This window comes from Pseudocercospora fijiensis (assembly GCF_000340215.1).
Source record: "Pseudocercospora fijiensis CIRAD86 unplaced genomic scaffold MYCFIscaffold_1, whole genome shotgun sequence".
Classification (NCBI taxonomy): domain Eukaryota; kingdom Fungi; phylum Ascomycota; class Dothideomycetes; order Mycosphaerellales; family Mycosphaerellaceae; genus Pseudocercospora; species Pseudocercospora fijiensis.
Genome location: NW_006921532.1, coordinates 5,225,045 through 5,252,000, shown reverse-complemented (window position 1 = coordinate 5,252,000; position 26,956 = coordinate 5,225,045). Strand labels below are relative to the sequence as shown.

Sequence of the window (26,956 nt, the reverse complement as noted above, 5' to 3'; positions counted from 1 at the left end):
TATCTACTTCCGCTTATTAATTAGACCCTCGATCGCCTTTCTAGCGCCTACTACTATACTATACTAGACATTAAGGATGCGTACTATCGTATCCGTATCCGCAAGGGTAATAAATAGAAAACGGCCTTCTATACCCGTTATAGCTATTTCGAATACCTAGTTATGCTATTTAGCCTAGCTAATACCCCTACAACATTCTAGTCCTATATTAATCGGGCCCTTTTAGGCCTATTAGACTATCTCTATATAGTTTACCTAGATAATATCCTAGTTTATACCTATTTACCTAATATTATAGAACATTAGGCTATAGTACGAAAGGTCCTCGACCGCCTGCGGGCCTATAGCCTATATTGCAAGCCTTCTAAATGCACCTTTGCTACTAAGGAGGTGTCCTTCCTTAGCTTCCTCGTATTAACTAAGGGTATTAAGGCTAATCCTAATCGGATTAAAACTATTACTAAATGGCCTGTTCCTACGTTAATTAAGGAACTACAGTCGTTCCTCGGCTTCGCTAATTTCTATCGTCGCTTTATTAAGGGCTATTTACGGCATATAATGCTATTAACTAAGCTTACTAAAACTAAGGCTAACCTAACTAGAGAGTTCAAATAGACTAATAGAGTACAAGCCGCTTTTAACGGTCTAAAGCAACGCTTTACTAAAGTCCCCTTATTATACTATTTCGTACTAAGTAAGCAGATCCGAATTGAGACTAACGCTTTATAGTTCGCTATATTAGCTATTATGTTATAACAGGCTAATAATACCTACTAGCACCTAATTGCCTTCTTCTTATAGAAGATAATCGATATAGAACGTCGATATAAGACCTACGAGCAAGAGCTCTTAGCAGTCGTAGAAGCCTTTAAGTACTAGCGCTACTATCTCGATAGTGCATAGCATACTATTTAGGTCTATACAGACTATAACAACCTCCGTAGTATTACTAAGGTTACTAGAGTTATAGGTCGATAGGCTAGATAGGCCGTCTACCTCGCTAGGTTCGATTTTAATATATTATACCGGCTAGGCGTAAGTAACCCTACCGATAGCCTATTAAGGCGACCTAATTACGATAGCGAGACCTAACATATCAATTCATTGTTTCTAACCCTATAGTATAAGATTGCTATAGTCCGTATTGTTAATAAGCAAGCGTAGGATAAGCGGACTTCCGGACCTCGTAGCGGTAACAAATACTATAGCGGAGTTGTCGTTCTTCTAGTATACGTTAAGAAGGACGTAGATCGCTCGAGCTATAATAACTCGATTAAAGATATTGCTATCTATAGCGACAGTACTGCAGAAGAGGTTGTAGTAGTTCTAGCTACTAGTACTATTAGATATATATAATACGTACCTCGTTCGATAGTACAGGTGCTATTAAATAACCTTGTAAACGGGGATAGTTAATCGTTTATAGATAAGCTGTTACGTACTTAGTAGAGGGACGCCTTTGCTATCGAGCGTATTAATAGGCTTGTAAGTAGACGGGCGACTCGATCTAGTAAGAGTAATAACAATTAGTCGATCGACGACAAAGGTTACTTAAAGTTTAAGGGCAGATACTATGTCCCCGCTAAACAATCGATTAGACAAGAGCTTTTAAAAAGGCACTATAATAGTAAGCTCGCTAGTTACTATAGTATAGAGAGGTCGCACGAGTTACTATCGCGTATATACTACTAGCTAAATAGTAAACGGTATATAAAGGAGTATATATAGACCTGTGTAGTATACTAGCGAGTTAAAGTACCGAAGCACTTGCCGTTCGGCGAGTTGTCCTCGCTCCCTATTCTAAAGAAGCTATTTGCTAAGCTTATAATAGACTTTATTATAGGCCTTCCGCCTACTAAGCGTAGAGGCAGCAAGGACGTATATAACGCTATCCTTATTATAGTAGATCGATTTACTAAAGGCGCTCGATACATCCCGGCGCGTAAGGATTAGACTGCTATTAATATAGTAGAGGCGCTATAGACTAGTATCTTCTATACCTATTAGGGAACCCCTAAGGGGATAGTCTCCGATCGAGGCTTAATATTTATATTACACTATTAGAGCGAGATTTGCTTGTAGCTAAGACTAAAGCATCGGCTATTAACAGCCTTCTATCCGCAGACTAACGGTTAAATAGAGAGGCAGAATACTACCCTATAGCAGTACCTACGTAGCTACATTAATAAGAACCCTAACGACTAGGTCAACCTCCTATAACTAGCCGAATTCGTGTATAACAATAGTGTCTACTTATCTACTAAGGTATTACCTTATTTCGCTATAATAGGCTAAAACGCTACTATACTATAAGATCCCTTATCGCTCGAGGCCGAGCGTAAGGAAAGGGAAGCGTATTAAGTACCAACCCCTAAAACACTAGCGGCTATTAAGAGGGTTTAAAAGATGCGAGAAATCTATACTAAGATAGCTAAGAAACTAACAAAGGCTTAAGAGTACTAAAAGACCTACTATAATAAACACTATACGCTAATAACCTTCAAATAGGGCGACATAGTTATATTAAGCACTAAGAACCTCCGTATCCGCAAACACCTATTACCTAATAGCAGAACACGACCCAAACTAGCACTACGGTTTATTAGCCCCTTCCGAATCCGAGAGCCGAAGGGCAATAGCTAGGCCTACTAGTTATAGCTTCCACCTTATTATACTATCTATAATACCTTCTATATCTCCCTCCTTAAACTATACTACTAGCGCGAAGGCGATAAAGCGCCTACTAAGTTAGAAGAAGTCTTAGCTAATAGTAAAGAGTTGTAGTCTATAGAACGCATCCTAAAGCACCGAACTAGATAAGGCAAGAAGGAGTACCTATTAAGATAGCAAGGCTATTTACCTAAATAGGACTCGTAGGAAGCTAAAGGTTCTTTTAAAGATATAACTAAGTTGTTGGATAAGTATTAGACTAGTGTAAAGAACAAGAAGAAGGCTAAGGGCCTATAATGCCGCCTAGGAACAATGCTACCCCCGGGGTGCTATTAGCTAACTAATTAGAGGCAAGCAATTGTTAGTAAAGGACAATAAGACTATACTACTATAGTAAACGCGCACCGAGTATTAACAAACGCGCTATAGCGCGTTAACTAATCGTACGCTCTTTTAAGGGCTCTAACTCTTTACTAATACGCCCTATAAGGCCTTCTCCTAGCACTTAGGTCCCTCTCTTATTCCTTTATTCTATCGAGGCCTCGAGGCCTAGGCAATCGGCGCGGCCGGCGCGGCTATATTAGTAACAGTGTTACGGAGTGTGTTGCTGTTTAAGAAAGGAAGGACATAGCTATATTAGTAACGGTATTGCTAAGTTGTTGTTAGTTAAAGAAGGAAATTAGAAGAAGGTAAAGTTAGCGCTAAGATAACTAGCGCTGCTATTATTAACATTACCTGCTATTATCGCTATACTTGCGAAGACAACCTTACCTATACTACGGCCTAAGGCCGGAAGCGCGCTATACTAATTAAGTTAAAAGAATAGCTATATTAAAGGTTTAATTAAAACTTTAAGGCCGAGTTAAAACTTTAAGCCGTCTAAAAGATTAAGCGACTAATAGACTAACTAAGGGCAAAAACTATAGAGCTAAGTTAGCTAGGGTCGATCTTGCGGACAATAGGTTACTCCTCGATCTTTCCGACCCTTTAAGCGAGGCGAACCTTAACTATTGCACTTATAATAGCCTTTACCTATAGAAACTAGATAACTATGTTTTTTAAAAAGATAAGATGAGATTGACAATTAAAGGCTACTAAACCTAACTAATTAGGGCTAGCGAAACTACGAACAATAATAGTCCTCGTAATAATAAGAACAATCCCTCGGAAACGGATAAATCCTTAGAGCAGACATTTCTAGGTCTTTTAGAGTAGACGCAAAGAACTCGGACAACCTTACTTAGAACGGGGGCAGTGCTATAATACCCCGTATACCTACCTATTGTAGTAGGGAAGGTACGCTTGTATTGTAATTAGTTACTAGCCTTCAATTTATATAGCTATATAATACCTTATTGTTACTATAGTAGTAGTAATAGCGTAGTTAGAAGTTAGACATTATATTAAAGGTAAGGTTTAATACGGTTACATAATTAGGTAGTTAAGCGTTTAATTTAGCGCGGACTAAGCAGCTTATTATACCTGCTAAGTTAGTAGCGATAGAGGTTGAGATTAGAACATAAATCGGCTACGAGGGCGTAGCCTTTAGAAGGGAAGCGTATATTAGGACTAAAGAGGTTATACGTAATTAGTATATAACTAGGCTCGAGTAAAGCTAGGGTCTTAATGCCTTAGGTAGGGCTTAGCGCTTAGCGTTAGGCTAACTAGCCTACCTTCCTCCCTATTAGGACTAACGAGGTTATACGTAATTAGTATGTAACTAGGCTCGAGTGAAGCTAGGGTCTTAGTGCCTTAGGCAGGGCTTAGCGCTTAGCGTTAGGCTAACTTGCCTACCTTCCTTCCTCTCCTCTTAGATCTCTATCGAATACTATACTAATTTACTACTACCCTATCTACCTACTAATATAACCCTTCTTATATAGTATTCGATCTACCCTTTAAGGGCAGTAGCTAGATAGTCCTTATTTTAAGCTTTTAGCGGTATAGCTACGAATAAGACTAATCTAACTATATTGCGCCCGAAGAACAGGACCTATACGTACTATTCTATCGAAACAACCGTACTAATTATTAAGCAAGGCCTTCTATACGGCCTATTACACTAAGTTAAGCATACTAGGCCGATATCTACTAATTCCGCTATATCCGCATCTTAGGGGCTAATAATATATTATTAGCGTCGCCCCTTATAATAGCCGGTTTATTACGAAACAACAACCGTGCTACCGCTAGCAGCGCTAGTAACGACAACGCTAGTAGCACAGTGCCTACTAAAGTGCCTACTAAAGTACCTGCTAAAGAGCCTGCTACTAGAGAGCCTACTGCTAAAGAGCCTACTACTAGGCCTACTAAAGAACCTATAGTCCTAGGTAATAATCTAGAATTGCCTGTTAACGACATTCTTAGCAATATTGTTAACCGTCGATATAGCTAACTAGCCTTTAGCCCCTAGCTAGTAGCGAGACTTTAAGAAGCTACCTAAAATAGGCTCGCTACTCTACGTTAAAAACAATAGCTAAAGGACAACCTCCTCGAAATTCGCCGCCTTTAGGAGGGCCTAATAACTAACACTAAGCCGATAGCAGGGCCTTCCTTACTATTAGTCCTAGTCTAAAAGAAGGATGCTAAACTTAAGGACTATACTGTATTTAATAGCTCTAGTCGAAAGCAATACAACGACTACATTCGTAACTATAAGCTTAACTAACGAAACGTACTAAGGGCTCTTCTAAATAACTATTTACTAGTCGTCTATGCTATATAGTATATTAACGGCGACCTAAAACGCACCTAGGATAACTATTTTAACTCCCTTAATAACTAGACTACTGTTTAGTAGCAGACCTACAAAACTATTATACTAGACACCCTTAGAAACCCTATACTAAGGCAACAACACGCTTAGGACTAGTACCTTCGAGCTAAACAAAAGACTAATCAATCGGCTCGCTTATTTAAGGCCTATTTAAAGACCCTCGAAGACGACCTCCCGACTAAAACTAATTCTATCTAGATCTCCGAAATACGCCCTAAATTGAAATAGGAATTAGTCCTTAAATTAGACCGCCGCCGTGTGTTTAAACAGGCCAATCTTATACGTATTCAATTCATAGTTAAAGTCGAAACTATAGAGCGTATAGTATAGCTATAGCAACGGTTAGAATCTAAGATACGACTATCTACTAACCGTAGTAGCCGCGGTAGAAACTAAGGAAGTACTCCCTAAACCAATACTGCTAACAATAGAAACAGTAACGACTAACGTAGAAGAGGCAGGGGCCGATACCGCGGTAGAAACCTCTAGCGAGGAAGAGGGCAAGGAAGGGGCTTATTTCTATATACCCTAATCGTTCCTCTAATTCTAGCGCCAATCCGAGTAGATATAGCAACAATCTCCTAACCGGGTTGAAGTGCTTTAACTATAATAGCACTAGCTATCTACTAGGCTAATGCGACAAACCTAAGGATTAGGCCCGAATCGACCGTACTACCGCCGAGTACCGTAAGCACCTTTTAGCCGCTAATGCTACCCCTATCGGTCCTTCGAAAAAAGAATAAGCGCCGCACTAACTATTAGCCTTATACGGCGTAAGACTATCGACATTGTACTAGCTATTATACGCACCTTAGGCTGTCTCGTATTAGACTCGTATAGCACTAATTATAAGACTAAGGTTATACTAGATCTAGGGAATTTAGTTAGTGCCCTTATTAGCTATCGCCTAGCTAAGCAATTAGATCTTCGACAATTGCCTAGGACTAACCTGCCAACCCTTGCTTAGTTTAATAACGCTCGGCACTTAACCTATAGGGCCTACTATATTCCTATAGTCCTAAAGGACGACCTCGGAAATGAACGCCTACTAGACTTTACTGCCTATATAGTAGATATAGACAGCCTTCCCTCCGATATCGTTATTAGCAACCCTGTTCTTAAATACTACGCTATAGTTATAGACTTAAGCATCTAGAAGTAGCAATTTAGAATCGCTAGGAAAGAGGACATTAAGTATATCGATATTAGCGAGTGCCCTAACGATATTAGGGTCCTATTTATTAGCAACCTAACTCTAGCTAATCCGACTGCCGACCTACTCGGTAGTAATAACGATAAACCTGTACCTCCTAATAGCATAGACTCTAACTAGCTCGCTCGCATACCCTAGACTATTAGGGAGACCTATATCGAGGTATTTAAACACTACCTAGCATCGACATTGCCTATATTTAAAAAGACGGATTATAAGATTAATATTATAGAGGGCAAAGAGGTCCCTTTTAGGCCCCTCTATAACCTTAGTAAACGAGAGCTTGCTATATTACGTAAATACTTAGAAGAAAACCTAGCTAATAGCCGGATACGGTATAGTAACAGCCCTACTAGTACACCTATCCTGTTTGTTCTAAAGAAGGATAGTAGCCTACGCCTCTATATCGACTATCGTAGGCTTAATACTATTACTATTAAAGATCGCTATCTACTTCTACTTATTAATAAGACCCTCGACCGCCTTTCTAGCGCACACTTCTATACTATATTAGACATTAAGGATGCATACTATCGTATCCGCATTCGCAAGGGCGACGAATAGAAAACAGCCTTCTATACCTATTATAGCTATTTCGAGTATTTAGTTATACTATTTAGACTAGCTAATGCCCCTATAACGTTCTAGTCCTATATTAATCGGGCCCTATTAGGCCTATTAGACTACCTCTGCGTAGTCTATCTAGACGATATCCTAGTCTATATACACTTACCTAACATTGCGGAACATTAGGCCGCCGTACGTAAGGTACTCGACCGCCTACGGGCCTATAGCCTATATTGCAAGCCTTCTAAATATACCTTTGCTGCTAAGGAGGTGTCCTTCCTTAGCTTCCTCGTATTAACCGAGGGTGTTAAGGCTAACCCTAATCGGATTAAAACGATTACTAAATAGCCTATTCCTACGTCTATTAAAGAGCTTCAATTATTCCTCGGTTTTGCTAACTTCTACCGCCGGTTTATTAAGGGCTATTCGAGGCATGTAATGCTATTAACTAAGCTCACTAAGACTAAGGCTAATCTATCTAGAGAGTTCAAATAGACTAATAGAGCACAAGCCGCTTTTAATGGTTTAAACAAGCGCTTTACTAAAGTCCCCTTATTACACTACTTCGTACTAAGCAAACTAATCCGTATTAAGACTAACGCTTTACAGTTTGCTATATTAGCTATTATGTCCTAACAATCGGACAAGGACTATTATTAGTACCCGATTGCCTTCTTTTTACGGAAGATAATCGATATAGAACGTCGCTACGAGACCTACAAGCAAGAACTCTTAGCTATTGTCGAGGCCTTTAAGTACTAGAGGCACTACCTCGATAGGGCTTAATATACAATATAGGTCTATATAGACTATAACAACCTCCGTAGTATTACTAAGGTTACTAGGGTTATAGGTCGACAGGCTAGATAGGCCGTCTACCTCGCTAGGTTTAATTTTAATGTATTATACCGGCTAGGCGTAAGTAACCCTACTAATAGCCTATCGAGGCGACCTAATTACGATAGCGAGACCTAACACATTAATTCTTTGTTTCTAACCCTATAGCATAAGATTGCTATAGCCTGTATTATTAATAAGCACGCGTAGGATAAGCGGCTTACCGGACTCCGCGACGGCTTAAAGCATATTAATACTCTTACTATATTAATAGTACGTATTAAGGCAAGGGCTAAGGACACAGATAGGAGAAGTTATAATAACTCCCTAGTCGATATCGCTATATAGATAGATAGATAGATATTTTATTTGCCTGTTGTAGTGCCTTCCGGCCTATGTAGGTCTGTTTCTATAAATTGTTTTAGGTAGGAAACTAACTTAGTTGGTAAAAACCTCCCTCCTGTCCTATTTATAAGTATTAATCTTCCTCGTTTCCTTGTTTTCCTTCCTCTAGGGTGTACTAGTATTATAGTTGTTACCCTCTAACTACCTTACCTGCTGCCCTGCCCTTCTTTCCCCCTCTTCTTCCCTCCTTCTTATCTACTCCTTAGTTTCCCTTGCTAGTGCGAATTGTTATACAAATCCCTGTTTAATAATCTACTTTACTATCCTCTTTAGGTCTTCTTTGCTCTAGATTAGCTTGTCGTATTCCCTTTCTATTGCTTTTAGTCTCTAATTACTTCTACCTTCTAACTATTAAGGGCAGACTAGCAGTATATACTTAGGGTTCTAAGATTGGTAGCTATATTAGCAAGCTCTACTTTCAATTCCTAGGACGTTTCTTCTAAATAGGTAAGATCTAAGTCCAATGTGTTTAGATCTAATTTGGATAGCTAGGCTTGCCTCGGCCCTAGTTAGGTCCTTATAGAGCTAGTAGTTGTATTGACCAAATTTAATTAGTACCTTTAGGGTTCCTAGTCTGGCTTATGTCTTGTTCTATTCCTGCTCCTATAGGTGTCTAGTAATTGATTCTGCTAGGCTTTGTTTCTCTCCCTTTAGCTTGTCTTTCTTTAGCCTTATATTTAGTCCCTAAAGCTTTCTCTCTAGCATTTCTCTTATTAAGACTCTATATTGCTCTAGGTCTTTAACTTTTTAGGGAGTTATTTATAGTCTATCCCGCCTCCTAGTCCTAATGTACTAGGCTTTGATCTTGTCTAGTGCCTTTTAGATAGTCTGTTAGACTAGGTATTCTATTGTCTTTGCTGTATATTAGTGTCTTAGTCCCTTAAAGTATTATTTGACTAATAGGATCCCTAATTCCATTTCCACTACCCTTGTTAGTATAGTTTTATATACTCCTAGGATTTTCTTTAGGCTTTAGGTTTAGGACCTACTAACTAGTTGCTCAATCCTCTTTAGTGTTTTCTCCTAGGCTGTCTATATCTGTACTCTATATAGTATTGCTAGCTTAACAATTGCTTTGTATATAACTTTGGCTTTCTCGAATATAGCCCCCTATATAGAGGCTATAAGCCTATTAATAGATTGTATATTAGCATCTGCCCTCTGCTTTGCCTTCTTTACTTATAGCCCTTAATTCAGTTTTAGATCCAGCTAGATCCCTAGTACCCTAAGCTCTGCTAATAGTTGGGTTTCAAAGCCTTAGATAGTGATTGATTGCTTTATGTTATAGGTTGATTTAGCCTTGCTAAAGTAGATAAGCTAGTACTTTTCTAGGGCGAATTTTGCTCTATACCTCCTTACCTATTTTTTATACTCCTAGTACTTCTCTTCTAGGATCTTATAGTTAGTTTCTATTATCTTAGACTAGGCTAGGATGTTTGTATTATCTATAAACCCTAATGCTAATGTATTTTTTGATTCTAGGAGTAGGAGTAGGTCTGCTATAAAGATAAGGAAGAGGATTAGGGAGAGTGTTAATCCTTAAGGGATTCCCTTTTTAGTTAGCATTGGGTCTGATTTAAATTTGCCTAGAATGAGCTATATTAATCTTTCCTATAGGAAGGACTAAATGAATTGGACTATCCAGTTTAGTGTATCTTTCTATTTAAGTATATATAGGAGCCTTTTATAGGAGACATTGTTAAAGGCTCCTAAGATATTAAGGGAGAGGAGGGTTGCTACCTAGTTTTAACTATAGTGCTAGATATGCTTGATCTGTTCTATAATTAGTTCTATAGCTATTAGTATTAACCTCTTCTTTCTTCCTCCTATCTAGCCTTTAGGAAGGATGTTCCTTTCCTCGGTAAAGGTTGTTAGCCTTTTAGCGACGATTTTTTCTAGTACCTTGCCTATTGTATTAAGTAGGGCTATTAGTCTATAGGCCTTAAGCTGTATATAGTCTTCCTTCTAGGGCTTCCTTAGTACTACTGTTAGGGACTTCCTAAATAGTCTTAGGTAGTGTCCTAGTGCTAGGCTTTATAAAAAGATATTAGCTAGTGCTAGGGCTAGCCCCTTCCTATATACTTTTAGAAGTTTATTATAGATCTTGTCTTCTCCTAGTGCCTTGTTACCTAGAATTTTCTTTAGGATCCTTTTAATAGTTTCGGGTTTGACCTAGGTGTCTCTTAGTGTGCCTAGTAGTAGAGTCTCCTATTCTTTCTCCTTTATGTCTAATAGGTCTGCTTATACTTTTCTATAGAAGAAGTATTAGCCTAGGGCTCTTACTTTCCCTTCTATTATAGTCTGCATTTGTCCTTATTAGTCTATAATGTCCGGGAATTGTAGTAGTATGTCCTTATTATGTTTAGGTCTCCTTGCCTATTTAGCTATCCTCTATATCTCCTCTAGTTTCTTTATAATTATTCCTATTATAGATCTCTATTCTTGTATCTTATCTTTCTTAATCTAGATCTTCTTTTCCTAGTAGGCTTTATTGTAGTTATCCTATGCTTCCTAGGTATAGGTTTGTGTCTACTGCTTCCTAGCCTTCCTTGCTGCTTTAACCTTCTTTATATACTTACTAGTCTAGTATAGTTGCTAGTATAGTGAATGTTTCTTTGCTAGGGTATGCTTTCTAGCTACCTGTTTTAGGATTCCTGTTAGTTCTTCTACTGCCTTATTAATGTCTTCTAGCCTTAGTAGGTGCTTTGTTAAGAGTTCCTCTAGTTTTAGGTCCCTTTCTAGTTCCTCCCTAATCCTACCCTATTAGGTACCTTTCTAGTTAAGCTTCTCCTCTAGTTCCCTTTCCTAATTAGCTTAGATATTTAGCTTAATCTGCACCGGGAAGTAGTCTAATAATTCTTCTAGTTCCTAGTTAACCCTGCATCTTGTAATCCTGTTCCTAATTTAATATAATACAAAGCATAGGTCTAGTGTACTACTGCTTCCTCTTGCCTTCTAAGTAGTTAGTCCCTTTAGGGTAACAATTTCTATTCCTTCCCTCTCTAATATATCAATTAGCCTTCCTGCTAGGAAGTAGTAAGCTAGGGTAAAGTCTAAGCCTTAGAGGGGGTAGTAGAGGTTGAAATCCCTAAGTAGGATTTAGTAGGTGTTCCCCTAGATAACTCTAGGTAGTCTTTCTAGGGTTTTCAGTTAGGTACTACTTCTTAAGTCTAGTAGTAGGTTGTATATATAGTAGACTTAGAGTATACCTTAGGATATCTCTACTTGAACTAATATTAGGTCCCTATCCTCCTATAGTATAGCCTACTAGGTTTCTATATCTATCTCCTTGCTAATATAGATGTATGTCCTTAGGGCTCCCTAGTTGTAGATAATTGGGTGGTATCTTAGGTCTTTAATAGTTACTAGTCTCTTTATATATAGGTTGAGCTAGGGCTCTTAGATTGCAATAATGTAATGTTCTTTTAGGTTTAGTACTTGAAGGAAGCTCCTCTATACCTTATCTTTGCTCTTATTAATATTGTACTATATAATGTTCAGTGATATTGTAATGTTTATTAAGTTTTATCTATATCATTTCCCTATAAGTTTTCCTTTAGTCTTCCCTTACTTTAGACTAACATTTGACTAAGCTTTGTCTACCCTGCTTCCTTTCCTGCAATATTAAGGTATCTTAGTCTCCCTAGTTGCTAGTAACTCTCTTATGCTAGTAAGGCCCTAAATGTAAACCTATTATCTTACCTAGACCTCTTTTGTAGCACTTAGCTAGGTTGCTTCTGTACCTAGCTGCCCTAGCTTATTGTGTATCTTTTTAGTATATTGATTCTAGCTTCCTTTGCCTTCCTTACTGCCTGTATTCTTACTAGGCATTCCTTCGCCTAAGAGGGGTGTCTTTTAGTGTAGTATATATATCTTGCTTCTCCCTTGTATGCTTTGTATTCTTTAACCTAGTAATCCCCTATATAATAGGAGCAGGTATTGGTTGTCTTTATACACTTCGCTGCTAAGTATCTATAGTATTGACATTTAAAGCACTATATTATCCTATAGTTGCTTCTATATATCTCTGTTTCTAATCTTTTAAAGTCCTAGAACAACCCCTAGTCTAGTACTATATTAGCTTATTCTGTACTCCCTATCTAGATAATTAGGGAAGACTGCTTCTTAGTCTCTTCGATTTTCCTTTTGATCTATACTACTTTTGTAATCTTTAGGCCTAGGCATATAGCTTGGTTTTGTCTCTATAGGCTCTTAATATCCTATTCTTCCTTAAAGCGTCTTATTATACTATAGGCTATAATTATAAATTGCTATTAGGAGACCTTTGCTGTTTTCCCTATCTTAGTCGTCTATTCTTTTTGTGTTTCTAGCTTCTTTTTGTCCTACTCTTGTACTATAAATAGCTTGATTACCCCTTTACCTTCGTTCCTAGCCCTAATTACCTCTTTAACTGCAATTCTTTCTACAATCTCTTTCCCTATAAGTTCTTAGATTTCCTTTTGCTCCTATAGGTCTGTAATATAGACTCTAACTACTGTCCTCGGGGGTTTTAGTGCCTCCTAACTAGCTACTGCTGCCTAGGTACGGTAGTTTAGGCTTGTCTCCTATTGTTTCTTCGTAATCTTTGCTGCGACTATATTAGCTACCTTTGTAATTACGTAGCTTGCCTAGTTGTAGATTGCTTTTAGTCCTCTAAGGAGTTCTAAGATTATTATCCTATATGCCCTCTTAGGGGTTCTTCTATCTTCCGCCTTTAGTACCTCCTCTGCCCTAGTATATAGTGCTTTCTATTCGTCCTCCCTTCCTTCTTAACTATCTTCCCTTCGTCTCTAATTGTTCGCTGCCATTTTTTTCGCTATTTCTATACGTCCTATATATAGATTATCGCTATATATAGTAACAGCGATTAAAGCACTAATGCAGTTAATCCGGCTGCTAGTGCTATTAGATATATATAATACGTACCTCGTTTAATAGCGAGGGTGCTATTAAATAACCTTATAAATAGGGATAGTTAATCGTTTATAGATAAGCTATTACGTACTTAGTAGAGGGACGCCTTTGCTACTAAACGTATTAATAAGCTTGTAAGTAGGCGAACGACTCGATCTAGTAAGAGTAACTAGTCGATCGATAACAAAGGTTATTTAAAGTTTAAGGGCAGATACTATATCCCCGCTAAACATTCGATCCGATAAGAACTTCTTAAGCGATACTACGATAGTAAGCTTGCCGGTTACTATAGTATAGAGAGGTCGCACGAGCTACTATTACGTATATACTACTAGCTAAATAGTAAGCGGGATATAAAGGACTACGTAAATATGTGTGCTATATACTAACGTATTAAGGCACCGAAGTATTAGCCTTTTAGCGAGTTGTCCTTATTACTAATCCCCTACAAGCTATTTATAGAGCTTATAATAGACTTTATTATAGGCCTTCCGCCTACTAAGCGTAGAGGCAGCAAGGACGTATATAATGCTATCCTTATTATAGTAGATCGATTTACTAAAGGCGCTCGATATATCCCGGCGCGTAAGGATTAGACTGCTATTAATATAGCAGAGGCGCTATAGACTAACATCTTCTATACCTATTAGGGAACCCCTAAGGGGATAGTCTCCGATAGGGGCTCGACATTCATATCGTACTATTAGAGCGAAATATGCCTATAGCTAAGACTAAAGCATCGGCTATTAACAGCCTTCTATCTATAGACTAACGGTTAAACAGAGAGATAGAATGCTACCCTATAGCAGTACCTGCGTAGTTATATTAACGAGAATCCTAAGGATTAGGTCAATCTCCTATAGCCTGCAGAATTCGTATACAATAATAGTATACACTTATTAACTAAGGTTTTACTATATATAGCTATAATTGGTCAAAACGCCGCGTTGCTATAAGATCTATTTACCTCGCTCGAGGCCGAGCGTAAGGAAAGGGAAGCGCGTTAAGTACTAGAGACACTAGCGGCAATAGAACGTATCTAGAAGATGCGAGAAATCTATACTAAGATAGCTAAGAAATTGACAAAGGCTTAAGAATACTAAAAGGCCTACTACGATAAGCGTTACGCACTAATAACCTTTAAATAAGGCGATATAGTTATGCTTAGTACTAAGAACCTCCGCATCCGCAAACACCTATCGCCTAATAGTAAAACAAGGCCTAAGCTCGCACTAAGATACATTAGCCTATTTCGCATCCGAGAACCGAAGGGCAATAGCTAGGCCTACTAGTTATAGCTTCTACCTTATTACACTATCTATAACACCTTCTATATCTCCCTCCTTAAACTATACTACTAGCGCGAAGGCGATAAAGCGCCTACTAAGTTAGAAGAAGTCTTAGCTAATAGTAAAGAGCTATAGTCTATAGAACGTATCCTAAAGCATCGGACTAGGTAGGGCAAGAAGGAGTACCTATTAAGATAGCAAGGCTATTTACCTAAATAGGACTTATAGGAGGCTAAAGACTCGTTTAAGGATATAACTAAGTTGTTAGATAAGTATTAGACTAGCGTAAAGAACACGAAGAAGGCTAAGAGCTTATAATGCCTATAATGTTACTACTAAGCCTAGGATTAATGCTACCCCCGGGGTGCTATTAGCTAACTAATTAGCTACAAGCAATTGTTAGCAAAGGACAATAAGACTACGCTAGTGCGCTACGACGCGCTAATCGGTTACTGCTCTTTTAAGGCTTCTACCTCTTTACTAATACGCCCTATAAGACCCTTCCCCTAGTATTTAGATCCTCCTCTTGTTCCTTTATTCTGTCGAGGCCTAGGCGATCGGCGAGAACAGCGTCGCGCTTGTAATGGCGCGGCCGGCGCGGCTATATTAGTAATAGTGTTACGGAGTATATTACTATTTAAGAAAGGAAGGACACAGCTATATTAGTAACGGTGTTGCCGAGTTGTTATTAGTTAAAGAAGGAAATTAGAAGAAGGTAGAGTTAGCGCTAAGACGACTAGCGCCGCTATTATTAACATTACCTACTATTGCTACTATACTTGCGAAGACAATCTTACCTATACTACGAGCCTAAGGCACCTTTAATTAAAACTTTAATTAAAACTTTAAGCCGCCTAAAAGATTAAGCGACTAATAGACTAACTAAGGGCAAAAACTATAAAGCTAAGCTAGCCGGGGTCGATCTTACGGACAATAGGTTACTCCTCGATCTTTCCGACCCTTTAAGTAAGGCGAACCTTAACTATTACACTTATAATAGCCCTTACCTATAGAAACTCGAAGAACTGAGTTTTTTGAAAAGATATAATTAGTTAACACTTAAAGGCTGCTAAACCTAACTAATTAGGGCTAGTAAAATTACGATAGTAAATAATAGCCCTCGTAATAATAAGAACAACCCTCGGAAGCAGACATTTCTAGGTCTTTTAGAGTAGACGCAGAGAACTCGGAACGACATTACTTAGAACGGAGGCAGGGCTATAATACCTCGTACGTCTATCTATTATAGTAGGGAAGACGCGCTTGTATTGTAATTAGTCGAAGGCCCTTAATTCTCGTAGTTATATATTACTTTATTATATACAAGGATAGCGCAGTTAGAGTTAGACATTGTGTTGTATTAAAGGTAAGGTTTAATATAGTTATATAATCGGTAGTTGCGTATTCAATTTAGCGCGGATCGAGTAGCTTATTAGACCTGCTAAGTTAGTAGCGATAGAGGTTAGAATAAAGACCGGCTACGAGGGCGCGGCCTTTAGAAGGGAAGCGTATATTAGGACTAAAGAGGTTATACGTAATTAGCATATAACTAGGCTCGAGTAAAGCTAGGGTCTTAGTACCTTAGGTAGGGCTTAGCGCTTAGCGTTAGGCTAACTTGCCTACCCTCCTCCCTCTCCTCTTAGATCTCTATCGAATACTATACTAATTCACGACTACCCTATCTACCTGCTAATATAACCCTTCTTATACCGTACTATTCGTTAAGAAACCTAAGGGAGGACTACGGTTCTACTACGACTATAGGGCGCTTAACGCCCTTACGAAGTAAGACCGATACTCCCTTCTACTAATCCCGTATACTATAAGGAACCTAACGGAGGCCCGATAGTTAACTAAGGTTAATATAGTCTTAGCCTTTTATAAGATAAGAATAGCAAAAGGACACGAGTATAAAACGGCCTTCCGTACTAGGCTAGGCTCGTTCGAGTAGCTAGTATATCTATTTAGTTTGTCCGGAGCCCCGGCTACGTTTTAACAGTATATTAATACTCTCCTATAGGAGTATCTAGACGATTTCGCGTTAGTATATATAGACGACGTAGTTATCTACTCGAGCGGGACGAGGGAAGACTATTTCCGTAAAGTAAGGGCCGTTCTTAAGAAGCTTTAGGACGGAGGCCTTTACCTTAATATAAAAAAGAGCGAATTCGCCTAGAAAAAGATTAAGTACCTAGGATTTATCGTCTACGCTAACGGAGGAGGAGTATTAGCAGATCCCGAAAAGGTAGAAGCTATATAGAAATAGGTAGTACCTAAGACCTAGAAGGAAGTTCGTCGTTTCTTAGGATTTACGAACTATTACCGTATATTCGTACCGAACTATTCTAAGATTTCCGCACTATTAACTGCGCTAACCGGTAAGGGAACCCTATTCTCCTAAGGAGAAGAGTAGGATAAGGCGTTTAAGACGCTAAAGGATAAATTCTGCTGCGCCCCGGTGCTTGTCTAGTAGAACCCGTCCCTTTCTACCTTCCTTAAAATAGATTATAGCGGGTTCGCGATTAGGGGCGCCTTTATCTAAGAAAAGGAGGGTATCCGTCGACCGGTAGGCTTCTTTTCGAAGAAACTAAACAAAGCGGAGATTAACTACAATATCTACGATAAAGAAATACTCGTAGTCGTATCTAGTATTAAGTTTTAGGACGCCGAGCTAAAATTATATAGCCCCTTTACGATTTAGACGGACTATAAGAACCTAGAGTACTTTATAGTAAAGCGCTAGCTGTCCGAGAGACAGATCCGATAGTAGGAAGAACTAGCGAAGTACTAGTTTACCCTAGTCTACCGGCCGGAAATCGAGGCTATCCTACTAGATACCTTATCGAGGAGAGAATAGGATACGTTAGGCTAAGACGATAAGCTTTCGAGGTTCCGGAGATTTCTAGACCTAGATCTCTCTCTAAACTAGCCGGAAAACGTCTAAATCTCTAGTACTACGATCCGTAGCTTCCTACGTACTACTAAGGCGGGCCCGTTATCCTTACTTATAAATAAGACGGAACCCGCGTAAGCCCCGCCGGAAAGCGCTAAACTATTCTAGGACCTAGAGATAAACGAAATATAGAAAAGTATTATCGAGAAGGATATAGTATACTAGACGGTGTTTCGGAAAGTCCGTAAGGGATACAGGATATTATAACCGGAAATTAAAGCGAAAATTTAGATCGGGGATTATACGATAGACCCTAAGGGGTTCCTACGCTATCGCGGCAAACTCTAGGTTCTAGGAGCCCTAGCTACGACGGAGGCCGAATATAAAGACATAGGAGCCGAAGAACTATAATAGGATATACTACGTACGAAGATTATCTAATCGATCTACGACTCGCCGCTCTATAGTTACTCTAGCCGGGATTCTACCGCTTCTATACTAGGTCGCGAATTCTACTAGCCGCTATAGTCGAAGTAGGTATAACAATTCCTACGGAATTACAACTATTATAGACGTAATAAAGTATAGAGAGAGTGTAAATACGGTCTCCTAAAGCTACTACCGGTACCCGACCGTTTCTTCTAGGAAATCTCGATAGACTTTATAACTAACCTACCGGAGTTAGATAGGAATCGATATCTTTAGGTAATTAAAGACCGCCTTAGCAAATAGATTGCCCTTATCGGTACTCCCTTTATAAAAGCGGAGGAATACGCAGTTTTGTTTCTAAAATACTAGGTTAGGTATTATAGACTGCCTCGTACTATTACTAGCGATAGAGGTATAAATTAGATAAGTACTTTTTAAAGGGAAATATATCGACTACTTAGTATAAAACAGAGGTAAAGCTCCGCTTACTACCTATAAACCGACGGAGGTCCGGAGCGCGTAAACTAAGATATTTAAGCGTACCTACGGAACTATATTAACTAAATATAGTCTAACTAGGACTAATAGCTTCCTACGGCAGAACTTGCGTTTAACGGGAGACACTAAGCGGGATTAGGAATAAGCTCTTTCTTCGCGACCTATAGCTACGAATCTACCTCCCCTATTCCGCTAGAAGAGGACCTAGCTATCGATAGGCGGCTAACCGCGGCGAAACGAGCGGAGGAATTCGTAGATAAGATTAAAAAGATCTTAGACCTATACTAAGTATAAATAGCGGAAGTAGTATAGAAACAAAAGGAAAGCGCGAATAAAACTAGGACGCTAGCGCCGGTATACTATATCGGAGATAAGGTCTAGCTCGACCTAAGGAATTACTAGATAGATAGACTAAAGGAGAGCCTCGACTCGAGATACGCTAAGTATACGGTCGAAGAGGTATTGTCGCCTATCTTAGTATAACTCTCGGGGATACCTAGTAACATTTACCTAGTATTCTATACCGACCTTCTAAGACTTGCGAGTAGAGACCCTCTACTAGGGTAGGTAATCGACGATAAATAGCCGGACCCTATTTTATTCGAGACGTATAAAGAATAGTAGGTCGAAGAAATCCTATATACTCGGAAAAAGAAGCGGGGCCGGGGATAAGAAGCGCTCGTAAAATAGAGCGGGTACTATAAACCTACGTAGGAACCCCTAGACTATATCGCGGATACCTTAGTACTTAACGACTTCGAAGCGAGATACGGACAAATCGAGAAGAACGACGGACCTCTAGGAGACTAGGAGAAGAAAGGGAAACAGAGGAAATAACGCGGTAACCTAGAGTTTTTCCGTAGAATAACGATAGTTAATTTATAGATTTTAGGGATTTTTACTAACTTTCGGAGTTTTTACTAACTTATTAGCTTTTATTTACGAAATATTTAGGGTTTACTAGAAACACTAGAGAAAGGAAATATAATTTAGGATAGGAAGAATTTTATTTAGGTATTTATAAGTAAGTATCGGGTCTCTGCCCGAAATTAGGAGGTCCTCTTAGGACTAGAAAAAGGATATAATATTACCTCTAAAACTACCTAGAGCCTACTAGAAAACCTACGGAAACCCTTATTAACCTAGCTAATCCGGCGGACCGATACGATTAGTACCGAGATAGAGAGTAGTAGGAATATCCCTAAGAGAAAAGAAGATTAGCGAAAGAAAATCTAAGGATAGAGATAAACTTACGTCTAAGTTTGTTATACTACGATATTAGCAACAGTATTCGTTACCTCCGAGGCGATAGCGCTAAAAGAAATAGTTAGCGAGGGTTTTATCGCAGGAAACGGGAAATCTTACCTAGATAGCAATCCCTACGGCTAGAGAGACTTAAGAGCTTTCTATACCTTAAGAACCTTAAGAAGCTCGGAGTGCTTCTTAGCGACGGTACCGCGGGTCGCGCGGGTATAGCTAGCGTAGGCTACGTAGGCTATTTAAGGACTAAATAGTTAGCGAGGGCTTTAGTACGGGAATCGCGAAAACTTATAGTAGAGCGTAAGTAATTCTCTTACGAGCGCAATTAGCGTAGGCCCTCGAGCTAGCGGGCTAAAGAGAAGTTAGCAGACCCTACGATAAATAGGGCGGGAACCTTATAGATTAATCGGCGTAGTCCTCGCCGGAGTTATAGCAACTAATATAGTAGATTCGACGAGCTATCTAGGATAAGTTAATTTTACGAAGGAAATCGTAGAGTATAGGGAGGGACTTGCTATAGTAGTAGTAGTAGTAGTAGTAGGGGGTATATATAAAGAAAAGAAGAAGAAGAAGAAGAAGAAGAGGGAAATATTAATACTCCTAGGGAGCGACGTAGAAGTAAAGGTCGCGAAAGTAAGGGAAGACGCGATTATAAGTAAAGCGTTCGAAAGCGTAGTTACGGCGCGTTTTAGAAGGCGGTAAGTAGGTAAAAGAGGGCGGTTTAGCAGTCGCGAAGAAAGTTATAGTCGTTAAGACCCTAGGTACGGCAATACCGACCGGAAAGTAGCGGAAACCTTAATCGTAAAGGAGGAAACTACGAGCGCGTTACTTTAGAGAAGCTTAGATAGGTATAGATCTAACGGATAAAGTAATTACGATAGAAACTACGAGGGGCTTTCTATCCTCGCTAAAGAAGGGGAGGAGGATAGGGGTAATATAAAGGGCTACGCCCTAGGTAGAAAGCGCTAGCCTTAGGCATTCGGCCTACGCGACTCTAACCTACTACTTAGCGCTTAGCGCACCGTATAAAACTATTCGGATTTACGTAGATAGACTTAGCTCTTTATCTAATCTATTAAGTCTTATATCTAGTATCTACGTACGCGTTGCTTACCCGTAATAGTTAGAAAATTACTAGTTTCTATAGCGATACTATCTCTATTATTAGACTAAGTCTTAGAGATAGTATTATACTATATTCTATATAAAAAACGCGTATATAAATATATAATAGTCGCGTTAGGTAGTAGATAGTAGATAGAGGTAGACTAAGCTAAACCTAGTAGGATTAGTCCGGGCCCTTTTATAAGCTAGACAAGCCGCGTTTCGACTCTTTTCTTCTAAACTAAATTCTTTTGCTCTTTACTAGTAGTAGATTCCTGTCTAATCCTCTGCTTATATTTATTAAAATACTTAGAACAATTATTATTTATACTTATATTCTTATTCTATAGAAATTTGCTTATGGTGTATATTTCTTATATATTATGTGTTATACTATTATTATTTGCTCCTAAGTTACTACTAGTAGAAGTATATTTAAAGCTTTGCTATACTTTGAATAATATATTATTCTAATAAAAAAGAATAGGAAGTATAACACTTGGGGTTTTTAATAGACAGTTTGTATTTTACTATATATTTATCTGCTAAATAGTACTAAGGATATCGCGCAGTCTCAAAGACACGAGAGGGACTGCGGCCCTAGAGCTGAGGGTTTTAGACGTTGAGAACAGTGCCTGAATCACTGAGACGAGCGTTTTCGCTACAATGGACATCAAACGTCGTTGAAAACGTCACAAGTCAATTTGCATTCGCGAAGACACTACTGATGGGCAAGCGCTCTCACGCGGAAATGGAAGGCAAAGACGGCGCCGGCGCCGCCTCGTCGCCATTCACGGCAATGTTCGAGCAATTCAAAAGTGAGCTAGACGAGCATCACGATCGGCGAGAACGCATCATCAAGGCTTCAAGAGACATCACCGCCGCTTCAAAAAAGATGTGAGAAGAAAGAAGCTCAACAAGCACTCACCCACTCATCCCGATCCTCAAGCTAATCTTTCTCGTCAGAATTTTTGCGTTGCAAAGGTATGTTTGAGCCTAGCACCTTCCATCATTCTTCGCTCGCGACGCCATACCTAACGATTGATTGACAGAGTGCGAACGCTTGGCAACCCAATACCACCGAACATCGTCAAGAATAACAAACAATACTACGAAACTATCTTCGCTCAATTTTCCTCGGTCAGCGATGATCTGCAAGGTCTCAATGCGCATCGTTACGCTCGGCAGATCAGTGGCGGATGCCAAGAATGGATGGAAGCCGTATCGTTCGAACACTACCTGACCACGGCAAGCATAGTGAGCTACGAGGACGCCGCTATATTACTTCGTAAAAACTCGGAGGGACGTGGCGTCGAGCTCAGTCTGGAGGACTACATTCTGGGTATCTTCGACATGACGGGAGAGCTCATGCGATTTGCTATCACGAGCATGGCTACTAGTGGGGCATTGCCAGGACTGTCCCAAGGACCAAATGCTGGAGGGGAACGAAACGTACTCAATGACATGCGCGCTCTTCGCTCGGCACTCGAAGCGCTACACGCCGGTAATGGCCCATTTGCCAAGGATGTTGGCAAGAAGATGGATGTGATGAGAAGCTCGGTGGAGAAAGTCGAGAAGTCTTTGTATGGACTGGTGGTCCGTGGAGCGGAGCGTCCAAAAGGATGGATGCCAGATACGGAGACCACAAGCAGGGCGGTTGCAGTCGACAGCTGATCTGAAGGCCTTGACAAGTGGTCTATGGGGTGAAGCGTCGATGTTCACTAGGCATGATTGCATGTGGGAAGCTTTGGGTGAATCACAGCAAGGAACGGGATTCGCTTTTGCGCAGCTGATTACGACTTGGTGCCACGAGAGACACAGCACAATTTAGAGAGGGCAGTGGAGGCGCAGGCGCAGCTGAAGTTGGAAGGAGCGAGCTCGCGGGCGGCCTCTGGCCCGGCACTGCCAAGAATTGCTTCTCCGATCTTACCCTCTCCGTATTCCACCCAATAGCACAATGTCTAACGTCACTCTGTTGGTGGTTGCATACGGCGGCCGCGAGGACAATAGCATGTCGGTCGGAGCAAAGCGATCTCACGTGGCTGATACCAACATGCAGATGTACGAACGTGCGTGTGAGAGAAGGCCAGTGCCGAGAACCCCATTTCCAGCAAACACCGAACCTCCTTCTGGCTCACTTGATGCCGTTGCTGTCACCACATCCATCGACGATGGGCTCCGCATTGGCCGGGTGCACTTTGACGTACGCTTCTCCTCCTCCGCTCACTGCAGGCCGCCATTCGCCCTGGAATCGTCAGGTCAGATACGCAAAACTGTCAGACACATGAACTTTGATGCCAAGCCAGACATACCATGCCAAAAGAATCAGGAGCTTTCCTACAGCCCCTGCCTCCTCCGCCGACAATGAGGTTACCAGGTCTGTAGTTCGGATCTGCTTCCATTCGTTTGATCACCGAGGAATGGATCTGGCAATCGTGAGACATATCTCTGGTCTCTCCACGGGGCAGTGGCCACGAGATCGCCTTCCATGAGCCTGCCTACCAATTAGCGCAATGCGAGCACAGCGGAAAGTCGACTTGCCGTCTTTCTGAAGATCCATTCTTCGGAAGGGCATGAATTCCATGAACTGCCAAGCGCACACTGCCAGGCGGCTAAGTCCACCACCGAAAGCGAGAGAATCATGAACCCTGCCCTCGGCAGCTAGTTTGTGCATTTCTTCGTGCCATGTTGTAAATTGCAATTTGCATCGCGACAAATCTGATTCATGCACCGACTCTCCCTCCACTTTCAGCTGTGGAATGTCGTTTGGCTGCATGTCTGCGCTCGGTCCTGGATCTTCCACAAACAAGTTGGATGCTTGTACTTTCTCCTCATCGAACGGCATACCCGCTTTGCGCGCTTCTCTAACCATCCAGCTCAGTGCAATGTCACTGATTGGTCTTTCTTCATTCTCATTTAAAGTCCAACCGCCTCCAACATCGCCTACCATATAGGATGACTTTAGCATGCATTTGATGCACTTTTGCTAATCTCATTTAGAGTGCTTACCGTGTTGTCCAGCAAACCAAAGCTCGAGTATATCCTGGCGCTCATCTTCTTCGCCGCCATCACTATCGTCATCTCTAGGATTATGTCGAACGACGTCTCCCGAATTTACTGAAACGCTTGACGAAGCTGGCCCGAGATCAATGGCCATACGCCGGCGCTGTTTCGCGCGGAAGTGCGGTTGAGACAATGTCCTTTGGATTGATTGCTTCTTCGTAAGCTTCCCCTTCTCCCCAGGGATCTGGAGGTGCCATTGCTCCATATGATGGTGGTGAGACGGATGTGTTTGGCGTCTTTCGGAAAGGAGGTCTTGGCGAAACCTGCAGATCGTGCTTGTCAGGAAGGTCAAGAAATCATTAGGCAAGGTGAATTTGCAATACTTAGCGCGGCGCTCATCTATCGCGACTGCATGTCTTATGACACGTGCCGATGTCTTTGCAGTATAACTGAAGATTGGTCAGTGCATGAGCAGTATGTCTTCGGAAAAGAACTTGCGGGAATCGTGTTCTTGTCATCCAAGCCGACTCGAATTGCGGTACACTATTGACACACTGAGGAAGTCAGCAACAACTCGAAAAGTCGACCTTGATTGTCATGTCTTACATCGAACAACCCGAGAAATTCGATTCGAACAACGGGTCTGCTGAACGTCTGGCGAAAATTCTGCATAAATTCGAAAGTCTTCTGCTTGTTCGCTCTTTCTGCTGCAGTGTCTTCGCTTCTCATTTGCCTGCTCGACGATGAATATCTGGGCTCTGAATAGAAGAGCCGGTGGGGGAATACCATTTCGAGAAAGTTTTCCAAGCTGATATAAAAAGTCAGTTTGTTCTTCAGTGGCACGGGAATCACGTACCAAATCTCATCATCTCTTCATTGCCGGCGCTGAGCAGACCTACATAATCGAGCATTTGCGCAAGGAAGCGAGCGGTGTAAGCACCCCGAGAGAATCCAAAGAAGTAAATGGCATCGCCATCATTGTAGAAGCGCATTAAGAAGCGATAGCCAGCCATTACATGCTCTCCGAAACTAGTACCAATGGCTTGGTCTTTGGCCTTACTGTACCATGACTTGACGCGGCCGTATGTACTTTTGCGGGATAGAGAGGACGTCTCGACATAAGTGCCGATGCCTGGCTGGTAATAGTGGTCTTGGGCAGCGGTTAGTCAGTTGAAGTCTCGAAATCTTCGTACCCGCATACATTGAGTTGGATCATTCCGGTCAAGGAGTCCGTAGATTTTGATGACTATGAGACGTCAATCACGCTACACCGCAAAACAGTGACTCGGGGGTTCTTCACTGTTGGAATCCGCTTGGCCGCCCTGAAACTTGTTTCCTTTCAGAACTCAGCTAGGCTGCGAAGTCATGTTCAGTGTTTTGCTTCATACCTGTGCCATCAAAGCAAAGCACAAGAGATTGGCGCTTTCGTACTTGGGTTGCTGGTCGTCCTTCCGCCATGTCGGAATCCTGCTACGCTGTGGAGAATTGAGATATGGAAAGCACCAATGCCAGGACGGATAAGATCAAGACACAAAGCTGTCTGTGAAGAGCAGCCCCTACGCTTCGCCGTACGATCCTGCTCCCTCTCGCAGATATCAAGCGACTAAGATCGCCAGCAACATCACCCTCACATAAGACCGGACCTCAGTTCCGTGAAAGACGGCGGGTGGGGGTCAACCACACATGGCACTCTGGTCACCAGCTGTAGCTGGCTCGCACTGTTGGTATTTGTGGGTGCACCGCATATCCATGTTGCAGCCACTGCATCTGGCATCCCACATCCGTTCGCGCAGCTCTTTTGTGCTTTCTTTTGGCAAATCTGCTGTGGGTACCCATCTGTTCTTCTTGAATGTCTCGCAATGGCATGGTGATGTCGAGGCAGATTGGAAATGGCGTCCGTGCAGAGAAACAGGTGTGTCGTTATAGACCCGCAAGGCTCAAGCAGGTCGAAATGGGCCTTCGAAGGTGCAGCAGCTCCAGCAAGTGCTCGATCGAGACAACGCAAAGTGCCTCAGATCGACGCGTGAGAATGCAAGCACACGCCGAATGGCTGGGACAATCGCTCTTCCGCACAAGCTAGGTCCATCTTTTCCGACCTTTGATTCTCGATGGCAAGCCTCGCCACTTCCCCGAGCCCCAGCTACCCGCCCGAGCCCCAGCAATACAGTGGATTATGGAATCCGCTGTTCCTAACAAAATCGCATGGGGACGCGATTTCCAGATCCCCGCAACTACTACCGGCCGGGCAACCACCTCTATACTACTGCCGGCAGCTATGAAGCTGAAGTTTGTTAGCGAATTAGTAGTATAGTAAAATTTAAGGTGTTATTAGTTACTATCTACTAGGATCTATGCGGGTTATAATCTACGGCCTTATAGCTACGCGAGGCTGTATATACTAGCTTGTACTAGTCTCTAGCCTGCTAACTAGCCTGCTATGTGTAATTCTGCTAGATAGACTAGTAGTACTACTGCTATATAAGGCATTACTAGTTACTATCTACTAAGATCTATACGGGTTATAATCTACGGCCTTATAACTACGCGAGGCTATATATACTAGCTTATACTAGTCTCTAGCCTACTAACTAGCCTACTATATACAATGCTACTAGACAGACTAGTAGTACTACTACTATAGTACCTAGTAGTAAAGTAGCCGTTCTATTAGATATATAAGCGACTATTATTATTATTATTACTAGTACTAGTAGTATTACTAGGTAGCCTATCGTTATTGCTGTTCAAATAACGCCGCCTACTATCGGCTATATATAATCTATTACTAAGTACGCTATTCTTTATACGCTTAAAGATTATTAGGCTCTTACTATAGAAGGTCTATCTTAGAGGGAGGTTATAGTTTAATAGGAAGCCTAGAAGTGCTTCTTAACGTAGATTATAGTACTCGAAGCCGCTTAGATAGTAGATAGAGCTATAGGCACGATTAGCTAGGAGCCTTCTAGTACTAAGAGTATTACTAAGTATAGTATTAGCTATCTATATACTTATAGTACCTAGCAATTATTATCTAAAGCTATATAAGAGATACGCCTAGCTCTAAGGTAAAGTGTTACGAAGCTAGGAGGGAAGGGACA

General features: G+C 41.0%; 2 protein-coding genes across 2 annotated transcripts; one reads left to right on the top strand and one right to left on the bottom strand.

Moving 5' to 3' along the window:
- Positions 1-21,606: 21,606 nt before the first annotated feature.
- Positions 21,607-22,529, top strand: MYCFIDRAFT_128799 (uncharacterized protein; the record flags this gene model as incomplete). The annotated part of the gene is made up of 2 exons (XM_007923261.1): positions 21,607-21,752; positions 21,908-22,529. 2 exons carry the CDS (start codon positions 21,607-21,609, stop codon positions 22,527-22,529), a joined length of 768 nt encoding a protein of 255 aa, XP_007921452.1.
- A 602-nt stretch (positions 22,530-23,131) lies between these two features.
- On the bottom strand, positions 23,132-25,316 carry MYCFIDRAFT_127396 (uncharacterized protein; the record flags this gene model as incomplete). The annotated part of the gene is made up of 11 exons (XM_007923260.1): positions 23,132-23,349; positions 23,379-23,798; positions 23,865-24,181; positions 24,242-24,294; positions 24,353-24,412; positions 24,465-24,591; positions 24,645-24,666; positions 24,715-25,008; positions 25,060-25,104; positions 25,159-25,194; positions 25,247-25,316. The coding sequence occupies 11 exons, from the start codon at positions 25,314-25,316 to the stop codon at positions 23,132-23,134; spliced, it is 1,662 nt and encodes a 553-aa protein (XP_007921451.1).
- Positions 25,317-26,956: the final 1,640 nt, after the last annotated feature.